This window comes from Myotis brandtii, unplaced genomic scaffold (genome assembly GCF_000412655.1).
Source record: "Myotis brandtii unplaced genomic scaffold, ASM41265v1 scaffold29, whole genome shotgun sequence".
NCBI lineage: Eukaryota > Metazoa > Chordata > Mammalia > Chiroptera > Vespertilionidae > Myotis > Myotis brandtii.
Window position 1 is genome coordinate 2,603,353 of NW_005361075.1, and position 14,482 is coordinate 2,617,834.

The 14,482-nt window shown below is 40.1% G+C and overlaps 1 protein-coding gene across 1 annotated transcript in view; it reads right to left on the bottom strand.

The window, feature by feature from the left end:
• SCN8A (sodium channel, voltage gated, type VIII alpha subunit) overlaps nt 1-14,482 on the bottom strand; it is a 133,690-nt gene that overhangs the window by 51,617 nt on the left and 67,591 nt on the right. Inside the window, exon 13 of the mRNA XM_014542022.1 lies at nt 4,169-4,301. Coding sequence (XP_014397508.1) covers nt 4,169-4,301 — 133 coding nt within the window. The remainder of the gene's footprint in view (nt 1-4,168; nt 4,302-14,482) is intronic.

The following is a 14,482-nucleotide window of genomic DNA, read 5'->3' on the forward strand; positions in this document are numbered from 1 at the left end:
GCCTCCAGACTGAAGGGTCCTGGGTTCAATTCTGGTCAAGGGCACATACCCGGGTTGCAGGCTCAATCCCCAGTAGGGGGCATGCAGGAGGCAGCCGATCAATGATTCTCTCTTATCATTGATGTTTCTATCTCTCCCTCCCTCTCTCTTCCTCTCTGAAATCAATCTATATATATAAAAGGCTAATATGCAAAGTGTCCCCTCGGGAATTCGACCAGGAGTTCGATCACTCGCTATGATGTGTGCTGACCACCAGGGAGCAGCACAGAATGAAGAAAGGCCCTGGCCAGTAGCCAGGGAAGGAAGGCCCCGGGTGGCAGCCGGCAGCCCTAAGGCCCCGATTGGTCCTGATTGCTGGCCAGGCTTAGGGACCCTACCCATGCACAAATTTCATGCACTGGGCCTCTAGTAAAAATATATTATATATATTTAAAAAAAAGAATGAGTAAGTCATTTGTGGCAGCAATAGCTACAGACAGCTACCTCTATAGGGGAGTGTTTCAAACTGTTTAACCCGAGAATAAGTAATGCCAAGTACCATCACTACGTCCTCATTCTTACTTTACCTACTCTCTCCCCTTCCTTCTCCCAGGGCTTTTCTGCTTTGAGAAGTGAAACTACACTACTCTCTGCCTACACCCCACCTCCAGGCCTTTGAAATATCCCCAAAGCTGATGGCTCCCCTGACTGAATTCTGCTGAGTTTATTGGATCCCGGTGAGCATGTCTGCAACCGGATAGGGGTGAGGCAGAGCAGGCAGGGCTTTCTCATTATTTACAGAATTCTGGAATTCTCCACTGTGGTTTTATTTATTAAAAAATATTTTTTATCCTCATCCGAGGATATTTTTCCATTGATATGAGAGAGAGAGAGAGAGAGATATTGATGTGAGAGAAACACATCTATTGGTTGCCTACTGCACACGCCCTGACCAGGGCCCGGGCCAGGGAGGAGCCTGCAACCAAGGTACTAGGTATGCACCCTCGACTGGAATCGAACCCGGGACCCTTTGGTCCACAGGCCAATGCTCTATCCACTGAGCCAAACCATTAGGGCTCAACTGTAGTTTTAAACAGGTAGGTAGGAGCCTGTTTCTTTGATTTTAAATAATAATAATTTTAATACTTGGGTTATAATGTCAGGGCTTCTAACTGAAGGTCTGGAAAGCAGGAACAATTATTCATTCAATGCTAGCTTTTCACATTGTAGCGATCTAGCGACCATTAATCCAGAGGGACCAGCAGTCAAACAGGAATGATCTTTCTTAAGGTCCTTAATTCCCTCTTCACGTTATTCAGCTCCAGCCATTCATCATTCTTTGCTTACAGCAGTTGTCTCATCAATTTTAACAAAGGGAGTCAACTACTAGGAGAGGGGATAGGAGGAATGTTTGAGCAGGAACAGGCAGTAAAGGTAAAAGTGATGTGGACTTCAGGGCTTAGAAAAGGGGAAATGAACTGGAATGGCCTCTTACCCAGGAACACAATTACAGTCATCTCCTCTGAGCTACCCTTGCATCTATTTTTTTTTCTTTAATCCTCACCCAAGGATATTTTTTCTATTGGTATTTTTTTTAAAGAGAGTGGAAGGAGAAGGGGGGGGGGAGAGAGAGAGAGAGAGAGAGAGAGAGAGAGAGAGAGAGAGAGAGAAAGAGAAAGAGAAAGGGACAGAGAGGAAGAGAGGGAGAGAAACATCGATGTGAGAGAGAGACATCCATTGGTTGCCTCCTGCGCCCACCCAGAGCAGGGTGGGGGAACGAACCTGCAGCTCAGATACAAACCAGTGACCCTTCAGTGCGTGGGCGGATGCTCTACCACTGAGCTACATTGGCCAGGGTTGTGGTTGTTGTTGTTATTATTATTATTTTATGTGTGTGCTGGTGGGTGGAGAATGAGTAGAGCAGAACAGAAAGATAAAGAAGAGGAGAGGGAGAACAGGAAAATAAGAGAGTAGAGAAAGGCAGTAAAGCTCCAATGATTTAGATCTAACTCAGTACAGGGACAAAAGCACTAGGTCTCCAGCAGAAACCCTGCCACACCAACACTCCCCACCACGCCAAGCTCAGCAAGATTCAGTTCAACAAGCATTTCTGAGCATCTACTTCTGCCAAACCCTGTGCTAGGTCACCGAGGTAATCAATAAAAAATTGCTGCATTGCTTTGATAGTTCTGTTCTGAATGTCTTTGCCAATAATAAAATATGCCTATTAGAGGTCGTTAGTTTTCTTTCTCAGCTGCCATAGATACTCAGATAAATCTTGTCTTGGTGTTCAAGTGAAGAATAAAATTAGCCAAGGTTCTTAAACTAGTGTTTCTTATCTTGAAATGATCTGCAGTTATCACCTGCAACCTTAAGTATAAGCTACAAAGAGCTTAAATATGTTCTATCGGCAAGGACCCTGATGGGATGGAAAGGAAACAGGAATCACTGAAGTGGTTCAGGTGGCTGAAAGCAGTAGGTTCAGTATTGTTTTTACCTGATATATTCTTCAGATTAGGCAGGGGAAAGTGTAGCTCCTTGTAAACACTCCTTGTAAACACTTCAAGGGAGATCCTTTCTGGGGATTCTCCCTTCACCGCAGACGCCCCTGCCCAACACATACACACACACACACACACACACACTCACACACTCACACACTCACAAAGTGGTATTGGTCTTAAATGACTCAATGACTCAAAAAATAACTTGTCTCAAAGACACCTGGATCATTTTGAGTCTCCTGATATCTGAGACTCTGGCTATTGTTGGGTTAGTTTGGTGTTTGAACTCTGAAGGAAGGCAATTTGAGGCCTCAAGAATAGTCTGTAACAGAATGGATAAAGAAGTTGTGGTACATATATACAATGGAATATTACTCAGCCATAATAAAGAAGGAAATCTTGCCATCTGCAACAAAATGGATGGATCTTAAGGGTGTTATACTAAGTGAAAGAAACCAGACAAATACCATATATTTCCACTTATATGTGGAATCTAAACAACCAAATAAATGAATAAACAAAACAGAAACAAACTCATAGGTATCTAAAACGAACTGATGGTTGCTGGATGGGACTGGGGTTGGGGCACTGAGTGAAAAAAGGTGAAGGGATTAAGAAGTACAAAATGCCAGTTATAAAAACAGTCATGGGGATGTAAGTACAGCATAGGGAATATAGTCAATAAATTGAAATAACTAAGTATGGTGTCAGATGGGTACTAGACTTATCAGGTGATCACTCTGTAAGTTATGTAATGTCTAATCACTATGTAGAATACCTGAAACTAATACTGTATGCCAACTGTAATTGGGGGGAAAAAGCTGGATCTATAATGGGACAAGTCAACTAAATCAACACGAATCAAATGAAGAAGATTCATACAGAATCAATCAGAACCTGTGAGAGAAAACTTCGCCACTGAATCGACCTCTAAAGAAAGCAAGAGGAGCCTGGGATGCAGACCCCAATTGGATGGAAAGCTAGCACTTGCTGGGGACGGTGGGAACTGGAGCTCTCTCAGGTGCTCCTGAGCATGCCCACTGCGTCATGGAGGAGCCACCTAGTGCTGAGGTCGGGCACTGACAGCAACGGCACTGCAGGCATGCTACAATTCAACAGCGGCTGCTCTGTCGGTGGCACAGTGCTGGAGAAGAGGGATTTCAGCGTATCTATTCACACATCAAATGTATTTATGACTATATGAGAGTGCTTGAAGAGAGGCAGAATTAGGCGCAACCGAAACGCACAGTACATTCATCCTTAAGGGAAAACCACAAGCGTTGTAAGTAGCTGAAAAGGAAAAGAAGAAGGTATGTTTTGGGGTGATGGGATTCCATCATCCTTTCTCTTCACAGTTCTTCAGTCTATATTCCTTTATGCCTTACATCACCCCACTGGCTCCTCGTGATGACAATTACAGAGACTTCTTCAGATCTTCTAGCTCACACTTATGTCACTCTTTCATACTTATTATCTGTCTGTGCACAATGCTGGCAGCAACTTTGAAGTCCTTATTGGATTCTCTGCATGCAGACTTGGGATGCTGGTTTCTGTGACCAGCACACTATTCCTAAAGCTTAGAGGCAATTTTTGCAAAACTCAGACCAAGGGACAGGGATTATATTTATCAAGCACACTACATATTTGTATCTCAGCAGCTTGGACTCACATCACAGGGCACATACCTTCTACTAGTGTATTTGTAACAACACTCAGTATACTGTTTATCCTGTCCTTCCGCCCATAGGAGGCCAGTTGCTCCATGGAAACTAAGAGAGATCCAGGACCTTTCTTCTTAATTTCCACTTCAGTTGTACCCTGAAAAAAAAAAAGCAAATGGGGTGAGTAGTCTTATAAACATTCAGGCTGGGCCTTACCAGATCAATAATCCAGACTGTGAGCAGAAATATATGCTCTTCCTTAAATTTCTTACTTTAATCCTACAATCAATCCTATTGACCTCAAGAAGCAGAATGCTATAAGTTAGCCATGGACTATCCTTACGTCTATAGATGACAAGACCAAGTCATTTAAGTTTGTACAAACCTACAATGAACTCGAGTCTGGCTGGGACCCAAATACCTCATCTGCTTAATTCCAAACATAGAATAGAAAGACCAGGTCCCCTGGGGCAATGCCATCAGAAGTAGACCCTGAATTTTCCTGGCCTAGTCTCATATCCGCAGCATTTGACTAGAATTGGACCACACCATAGAATAAGTCAAATTCACCTCCATTTGAAATTTCATTAAGGGCCATGTCCCTAATCACACTGAGAGTTACCAATACTGTTTCCTCCATGTGTAGGAGCACAATCACTCTACCAAACTGTTGCTTCCAAATGCCAAATCTGGGCCTAACTGAATGTTAACAAGTTCTACCCCAAATCTCCTCCGAGCCACTGTAAAGAAGCAGGTAAGGTTTAGCTAGTTTAATTAAATATATTGCATCATATGTGTTGATCTTGTCTTTTTAAAATTTTATTTTATGAGTTAACCTGCATGGTTCAAATCCCCAACGAAATAAAAAAGTGCAGAAAGTACCATCAAATTGTTATACAAAATATTTTTACATGCTCCATAGTGGTCAATATACCACTGGCTCCTCATGATGTCAGTTAGATTACAGTAGATGGTTTCTTCGTATTCCTTGCTTGTGTTCTTTGTGCCAACCTGAATATTCTACATCAGATCAGGCTCAATGGGATGGCTTAAAACCTAGCTTTCTAGTAACCATGTTGTCCACTTTAACACGTTATCCACCTAAAGTGGGCTGCCCCTTCCCTGGTGAGAATCACAGGGCAGAGAAAGTCACCATCACCGACGGCCAAGGAAGAGACATGTTTGTATGAAGCTAGAGAAGTATCTGTCTGATCCATACCAGAGTGATCCTACCAGTTTTAAAAAGAAAATAATTATCTCTGGAGAGGTACATCAGAAAGCCTTTCTGTTCTTATATGTTCAGATTTTAAGAACCATACAGAAGAAAATTTCTGGCAGATTATAATTTATCTCATCACAATGTTTCATCAAACTTTCACTGATTCAGACATCTGGTTTACCTTACAATTTTGTTTGGCAGAGCTGCAGAAGAAATAGAAAGGAAAAAGCACTATTTTCTTGGCAATTCCTGACCCATTATTTACAAACATCTGTGTATGTAAGAATGACTAGTTAACCCTTGCCTCAGGTCATATGAGGTATATTTCCTTGAGAAGCCACTTTTGGTTAAAATTCCCAGCCTGATATTCACAACTTCTAATAAATCAGATAAACTACTACATTTCAAAAAGGACAATTGTCTAAAAATGAACAAAGACCCCATTCAATGCACACTCTTATTTCTGGCATTTATTGAGTCTCGATTTTTATTGAATTGCCCTTCTGAAAAATTGTAGTACGTGGTAGATAATCTTCTTAATGCTGATCCCTAAGATACAGTACAATCTAATAGACCAGCTGATACTTCAAGGAAGGATGAAATTGCATTTAATGTAGCTCTGGTACTAATTATATCTTAATATTTTCTGGTCTTGCTGGATATAACAAGATATAAATTCTTCAGGCTTTAATCGAAATAATATTAAAAACAAAATTAATGAAAATGCTGTCTAAGAATTATCATTTCATGATTTTTAAAAAATTACAAAAAATATAAATACCAAGAAATAAATCTAGAAAAGATATACAAACCCCCCACTACAAACTATTCAACTTTGCTGAGAGAAACTTGAGAAGAGTTAAATATACTCATAGATTGGAATATTCAATATAATTAAGATGCTCATTCTTCCCAAATTGACCTCTAGATTCAGTGCAATCAGTATCAAAATTCTCCACTTTTTTGAAGAAATTAACAAGATGATTCTAAAATATATAAAAACATACAAAGGATCTAGAATAGGAAAATCTTTTGAAATATTATCTAGAATAGCAAAAATATCTCTTAAAAGATTACTTAATAATATTTTAAAATATTTTTTATTTGGAGAGCTTACACTGTCTCATTTCAAGAGTAATAAAGTTACAATAATTAAGACAAATGTAGTATTGGTATAAGCATAGATAAATAGATCAAGGGAATGGAAATAGAATACAGAAATAGACCCTAACCTACTACATCAATTGATTTCGACCAAGGAGTCAAATCAATTCAATGGAGATAGGAAAGTCTTTTTAACAAATGGTACTAAAACACTGGATATCCACCCAGGTCCACTCCTATGTAGTTCCATACACAAAAATTAATTTGAGCTGAATCAGAGACCTGAATGTAAAACCCAGAACTATAAAGCTTATAGAAGGAAAATATCTTCACAATCTTAGGGATTGGCAAAGATTTCTCAGGCAGATGCAAAAAATATCATAAAAGGGGAAAAAACTGATACATTGGACTTCATCAAAATTAAAAATTTATATAAATGATAAAGGATTTATATCCATAGCATATAAAAAGCTAATAAATCAATAATAAAAAGAACAGCTCAGTTAAAATGGGCAAAATATTTGAATAAGCAATTAACAAAAGAAGATATAAGAAGCCAATAAGCACATGAAAAAATGCTCATCATCATGGAAATTAAAAGGACAATAAGATCGTATTTTATACTCACTAAGATGCTAAAATCAAAGATTAACACAACCACATATTGGCTAGGATGTGGAGCAACTGGAACTCTAATACATTGTTAATCCTATATAATAAAAGGATAATATGCAAATTGACCCTAACAGCAGAACGACTGGAAATGACTGGTCACTATGACACACACTGACCACCAGGGGGCAGACACTCAATGCAGGAGCTGCCCCCTGGTGGTCAGCATGCTCCCACAGGGGGAGCTCTGCTCAGCCACAAGCCAGGCTGATGGCTGCCAGCACAGCGGTGGTGGCGGGAGCCTCTCCCGCCTCCTCAGCAGCGCTAAGGATGTCCGACTGCAGCTTAGGCCTGCTCCCCACTGGCAAGTGGACATCCCCCGAGGGCTCCTGGGCTGCCAGAGGGATGTCTAACTGCCAGCTTAGGCCCAATCCCCTGGGGAGTCGTTTGGCAGTTTCTTATGAAGCTAAACATACATTTACCATATGACCCAAAAATTTCACTGTGAGTTGAAATCTATCCAATATAAATGAAAATACTTATCTACAAAAAGAATTATACAAGAATGCTCTTGGCAAGCTTATTCATGCTACTGAAAACTGGGAATACAAGGAAGCCCATCAATAGGAAAATGGACAAATTATGATATATTTATACAATGAAATACCACTCATCAATAACAAGGGATGAACTACTGATACACAAAACATGAATGTATCTCTAAAACATCTTTTTGAGTGAAAGAAGCCAAATAAAAATTTCATATTGTATGAGCCCACAAGAATGAAAGAAAACTAATCTATGGTGACACAAGACAGAAGTAGTTGTCTGGAAGGGGGAGGGGCCAGATTAGAAAGGAGTATGAGGGTACTTTCTGGGAGAATTTTGTGGTAAGGAGGGCTTAGGGGATAATCCTCAACTGGTCACAGAGCTCATTCTCTACCTTGGTTTTACCCACAACTCTGGTAACTCTTGGGTGAGGGTTACCCATTGTACTAATGCCGTACTGATTACAGAGGAGAATATGGAATGCAGAGTGTGTAAATATGTATAAAATGTATCTGTATTTTGGAAATAAACAAAGATCAACTAAACAAGAAAAACACAGGTTATGTATGCTGTCTGACATAGTGAGGGAGTCAGCCAACAACACGTGTGTTTTAGCAAACTCAAAAGCAGGCAAAGGAATCGGAAAGCATCATAGTGGGAGACAAAAGGCTTCCGGTATGCCCTGATTAAAGCCTGTTGGCCTGGGGCAGCTGAGGCAGGCTGACTAGAAGCTGGGCACCCTATATGCTTTGTTAGGGGTGCACATTTGGCTTCCTTTGGTTGGTCCTACGTTGGAACAGGGACAAAAATTAGGGAAGTTGTCAGTTCTTAATCAAGTCATGGACATTTGGGGCTGATTGTTATAGAAGTTATTGCTTAGCTCCCTGGATTGTCATTAGATATGGAAATTTGGCTTCTTATAAGTTTGAGTTAAAGCAGGCTGGCTTCCTGGGCTGTTTATTGTGGATAGGAGGTTGGCTTCTGGGCAAGTTGTGGGTGAAAGTTCTATTTTATACTATGATCGGGTCATTTCGGTTTGTATATGCAAACTCTCAGTATTCATCAATCAGACTGATTAGTGGAGAGATAGAGAGCAAACATATTCACCACTGTTAACTGCTTACGACGATATAAGTTAAATCTGCCTACAAAGAACATTACATAAAAGTGCTAAGCGGAAGAGGGGGGGCGTGGATAAGAGAGAATTTGGAGAAGAAATACATTTTACTACTAAGAAAATCTAATCTGTTAAAATCAGGGAACAAAGAATACCAAGATGGGCGGGTAGTTCCTGCAACTCCCTCCTCCCTAGGTGAGGTTTTCAAAATTGGGACTGCAAGTCCAGGTACTTGGATATTATTTCTTTCTTTTCAGTTTTAAAAAATTTGAGATAAAATGCACATAGCAAAAATTCAACATTTTAACCACTTTAAAGTGTACAATTCGGTGGCTTTTACAATGCTGTACAATCATTACTATCATCTGATTCTAGAACGTTCCCAAAGAGAAACGTGGTGCCTGTTAGCAGACAATCCCAATCCCCACCTCTACCCGGCCCCTTGCAAGCAACAGTCTGCTTTCTGTCTCTAGGGATTTGCCTCTTTAAACAGTTCATATAAATGGGATCACAGGACATGTGGCCCTTGTGCCTGGCTTCTTCCAGCTAGCATAATGTTCTTCAAGGTCCATCCGTGCTGTAGCACATATCAATTCTTCATTCCTTTTTATGGCTGAGTCATACCCCATTGTAGAAACATATCACATTTTGTTTATCCATCCATCAGTTGGTGGGCACTTGGGTTGTTTCTACTCTTTGGCTATTACGAATAATAATTTTATAAATATTTATGTATAAGTTTTTGTGTAAACACCTGTTTTCAATTTTCCTGGGTATATCTCTAGGAGTAGAATTGCTGGGTCATATGGTAACTCTATGGTTACTTTTTTTTTTTTTTTTTTAGTAACTGCCAAACTATATTTGGAAGTGGCTGCACCATTTTACATTCCCACCGACAACGTGGGCTATTGTTTCTCGGGTCAGACTACAGCCAATGGAAGGGAAGAAAACCTGCAGCAGACACCCTCCTACGTAAAGAAGCATCTTCCCAGCCACCTTCCACCCAGAATCTGCTCGGGATTCTGTGAGGTCAACCTCTGCTTTTGGTCCAGCTGCCTGATTCTCTCACTGAGGATGGGACCCGAGGACCAGAGGAAAGATCACACGCACTTTCCCAACCTCTTCCCTATCCTTTCGGCTTTGTGTTTGGCAAATGGAGGTGTACAGATACATTTTCTTTACTTTGTTTCGTTTTGTTGGGGAAGGAGGAGGAGGATGAATGACTTTTTGAAAAAGTCAGGAGCCTCTGCTTTTGGAAAATTCAGCTTCTAAGGAGCCTTGGTGCAAAACTATCAGCAACAGAGGAAGAAATTGAGAACCTTACTTTTGTTCTTTGAAATTTAAACCCAGTATATGTTTGTTCCATTTCTCTTAACCCAAATGCAAAGTTTATTAGAACATCTAGCCACTGACTTCCAACCCCCTAAATTGTAGCTGTCTTCAAAGAGATATTCTGCAACCTCTGCAGGTAGTAGATTCTGCCCAAGTTCTACAGCTCTGCCCAAGGAAGCTCAACTTGCTATTGATTCTAAATTGCTTTCACATGGGAATGCATAATGGGAATCTAACTTCCAGTCCAGTCACCTTTCTTGGAGCTAAAATTTAGAGCATTTTAGAAGTGGCCTTGGAACCTAGCCATTTATCTCTGTTCAAGTCTTTCTTAAACTTTTGCAGTGTTTTGCTTTAAAATAACTGTACAATTATTTCTCCTTCTCAGAGAAAGTTTCTTTAGAATCTCAGAAGGAACCCCATCCTCTCCAAGGCAGGCAATTCAGCAGAAACCCCACTGTCTACTTTTTAGGGCTTAAACGTCCAACAAATTATAGGGAGAGAAAGAGAAACTGGATACGAAGAACCTGAATACCAAGAATGGATCCAATAATATGCTTCACATTTTATATGCTATTACATTTAATGTTCATAATAGTCGTATAATAAAGGCCCTTTTATCTTTTTATTACAGGTATGGAAATAGGCTTAGTGAGGTTAATTTTTTAGGATCACACAAGTAAATAAAAAACTTGGGCTTCATAGTTAGTATAGTATATGTTAATGGTTAACACTCTGCAGTTAGATTCAAATCCTAACTCTACTGCTTACTGTGCAACCAAGTACGTTCTAAGCCTTGGTTTCCTCCTCAGTGAAATGCAGACAACTAGACTACCTATCTCATAGGGCAGGGGCCATGTGCATGAAATGAGATGTTTGTACACTTGCAAGCTAATGTGTCGTAATTTCTGAATTATGTTTGGTTTTGGATTGTCAGTGGCATTTGCCTTCTTAAAGAGTGAAGAGCTATGATTCTCACCTACTTTTCCATCTCAGAGATGAAGACATGGGAAAAGTCCCCTTATCCTCTGTTTCACCGAAAACCAAAGTAAGAATTCCTAAACTATCAAAAAAAAAAATCACCACTCAATCACAAGTGAATAATTAATGAAGATGTGACATAGTTTTTGACGAGACTCTGATGATATGATGGCTGGATGTCTTTTTTTAAAAGGAATATATTTCTTAATTTGATTCTGAAGAAAAAACACAGATGTGGCATAGCCTAAACATTAATATTGTGTGAGACTGCTTGTAAACCATCAGCGGCTACTATATCGAACCACAAAGCATTTGTATATAACTGGAGGCACTCTAATGGTTCAGGTGAAGACACGTTAATCTGTGGCTGTAGACCAGGGGTGGGCAAACTTTTTGACTCGAGGGCCACAATGGGTTCTTAAACTGGACCGGAGGGCCGGAACAAAAGCATGGATGGAGTGTTTGTGTGAACTAATATAAATTCAAAGTAAACATCATTACATAAAAGGGTACGGTCTTTTTTTTTTTTAGTTTTATTCATTTCAAACGGGCCGGATCCGGCCCGCGGGCCATAGTTTGCCCACGGCTGCTGTAGACACATCCAAAATGTTTTGAGAGTAAGAATTGCTACATCCTAGCCCAAAAAGGTATTAATGGCCCATCTGGCCTGTTCTGCATATGACATTATTAATATATTGTGTCCTAAGATAAATGATTGTTTTTCCCCCAAGGAGCTAATATTTAATCAGTCAGGAAGTTCTCTTTGGCATCAGGAAGACCTTGGATCAAGTTCCATTTCCAAAAGTCACTCAATCTCTGAGTCTCATCTGTTAATAGGATAAAACACCTACCGAATAAGGTGGTTATAAGAATTAAACAAGATCATGCGTATGAAGTGCTTAGCAGAGTGTAGTAAGATCTCAGTATATGGTAGCTATAAATACTATGCCCGCCATAGAAAACTGGAAAGAACAGAAAAGTATAAGAAAGACAAAAAACAGTACTTTCCCCTTCCAAAGGCAACTACTGTTAATTTTAGTCATTTTTTTTCTATATGCAGTTTGTCTTCATACAGATCTAACTCACAAACTATATGCATTCTGTTTTTGTTTTGTCTTTTGGCATATTAATGTAACTTAGATATTTAGTCACACCATTAACAACTAGGAAGTTATTTATGGCTTCTAACAAAATAGTTTTTCCTAATTATGAAGCCCTTGGGCATGACAGACTCCTTCCTACCTCATCTTCCAGCCACCTGGGGATCTGACCGCTTTGTCTTGGGAATCCTCAAGTCTGTCACCATCATCACCTGGGACCACTCAAAGAATCTCCTAAGTGCTCACAGGGTGTTGAGTGGGTAGGCTCCTAATCACCCGTGTTTTACAATGCAAGGAGGTGCAGAAAGCCTTACATTCCACAGCCATCTGCCCAGCTGCCTCTCCAATTTTTCTCCCACACAGTACAACAGAAGCTGCTAACCAAACCCAACCAAAAACAAACCCCCAAACCTGCTCATCTGCCGTAAGCTGAAGCCCAAACTCCCTCTTGGGCACCTTTTCTCATACCTTCTCTACAAAGAAAAAACGAGATGTATTACTGAGATTAAATATTTTTAAGAACTGCCAGGATATTAATATTTAATTTGGTTCTCAGCATCTGAATTGCCCCAACTTTACTGTCCATGCTGACACCCCTCATTCTTTTTGATATCATTGCTTGTTTTTTCAGAAAATATAATTATCTATCTAATTGTAGAGGCCCAAATTGACCTCTAGACGTAGAATTAGTGAAAATCAAACACAAATTAAATTTAAAGTAAAGATGATAATCTATAACAGTTATTTTGACCAACTATCTGGTTTGGAAGGGATTGTGTAACCACTGTTTGTTATTATTATTGTCCCTTTTATTGCTGATTTTCTTCTTTTTTTTTGGTTAATCCCCACACGAGGATATTTTTCCATTGACTTTTAAAGAAAGTGAAAGGAGAGGGAGAGGTAGAGAGAGGGAAACATCGATGTGAGAGAGACACATCAATTGGTTGCCTCCCACACAGGGCCAGAGATTGAGCCTGCAACAAAGGTACGTGCCCTAGACTAGAATTGAACTTGGGACCCTTCTGTCCGCAGGCTGACACTCTAATCACTGAGCCAAACCAGCTAGAGCAATTATTGCTGGTTTTCCATAAACAGTTTTCCAGAAGAGCAATGGCTATGTGACTATGCAGAGAAGACATTAAAATGAACTGAGAAACAACCGATTGGGGTTTCTGAAAGGTCTAAGATTCTGGCTCTATCAGTGATGAGCTGTGTGACCTCAAGGAGCACACATTCTCTGAGTCTGCTTCCCCACCTAAAAAAAATGGAATAATAGTCTATCTCCATTTTGTCAGCCTTATGGAATTTTTATTCAGAACAAATTAAATTATACATGTAAAAGTAATTTGCAGCTTGTAAAGAGCTATACAAATGTAAGGGGGAAAGTATTTTGCTTTTAAGTAAAAAGGCAGGGAAAGAAATGATTTCAAATACACCCTGATTGCCTTTTGAATCTCTACACAGCCAACAACTGCTAAAAACAGGTCATTCTGAATAATTCCAACCTCGATTGTCCAGTTTTCCTCCCCACATGCATCATGCTACTTAAAGGATTGGCTATCTTCATGCTGTGTTAGAGGAAACGGAAGTGTTAGAACAAAACAGACTGACATGCTATCTCAGGGAACTTATACAGCTAAGGAGGGACTGAGGAAAGTTAAGGAATTAGAGACAGGAAGGATTAGGATCATTGAGGTTATAAGAATTTAAAACTAGAAAAAAAAGGTATAAACAGCTTAGAATTTAAAGAAATGTTAAGAGATGGTTTTTCCAAAGAGGAGAGCCATTATCCAAACCCCTAGACAAGAGATTATATTCAGTTGAAGCTATTATATTCAACTCCTCCAGAGCCTGACATTTGATTACATTTAAAATTAATCTTTTGCTTCCCTTTTCCTTCCTCCCCCGTACACCATGTGTTCCTGCCCCAACCTTCTATTTCCCTCTCCTTTGCTTTATTTCCATCTCAATCCCTTTGATGTCTAGGTCCAGGTCTGCAGTGTTTTCCTTAACCCCCCTCCTCGCCTTTCTCTCCCTGGTGTACATCTCCCACCTCAGCATCATGTATGCACACTCCTCTTTGGAAAAATCACCTCTCATTCTTGCAGCAGAGCCTTTGAACATTATTCAAAACGATACTGCTTTTTAAAACGGAAGGATAAGAGCTTTAAAGTCCAAGCTGTTTCCCTAGGAGGAGCGAGGACGTGGCCGGGAGAAGCAATGGTAGTTCTAAACCTGCTCAGACTTGGTCATTGGCGGTGGCACGATGCTTCTCATTCCATCTGGGCAGGGTCCGCTGGCCAGAGGCATTCAGTCACAGCAGCTGG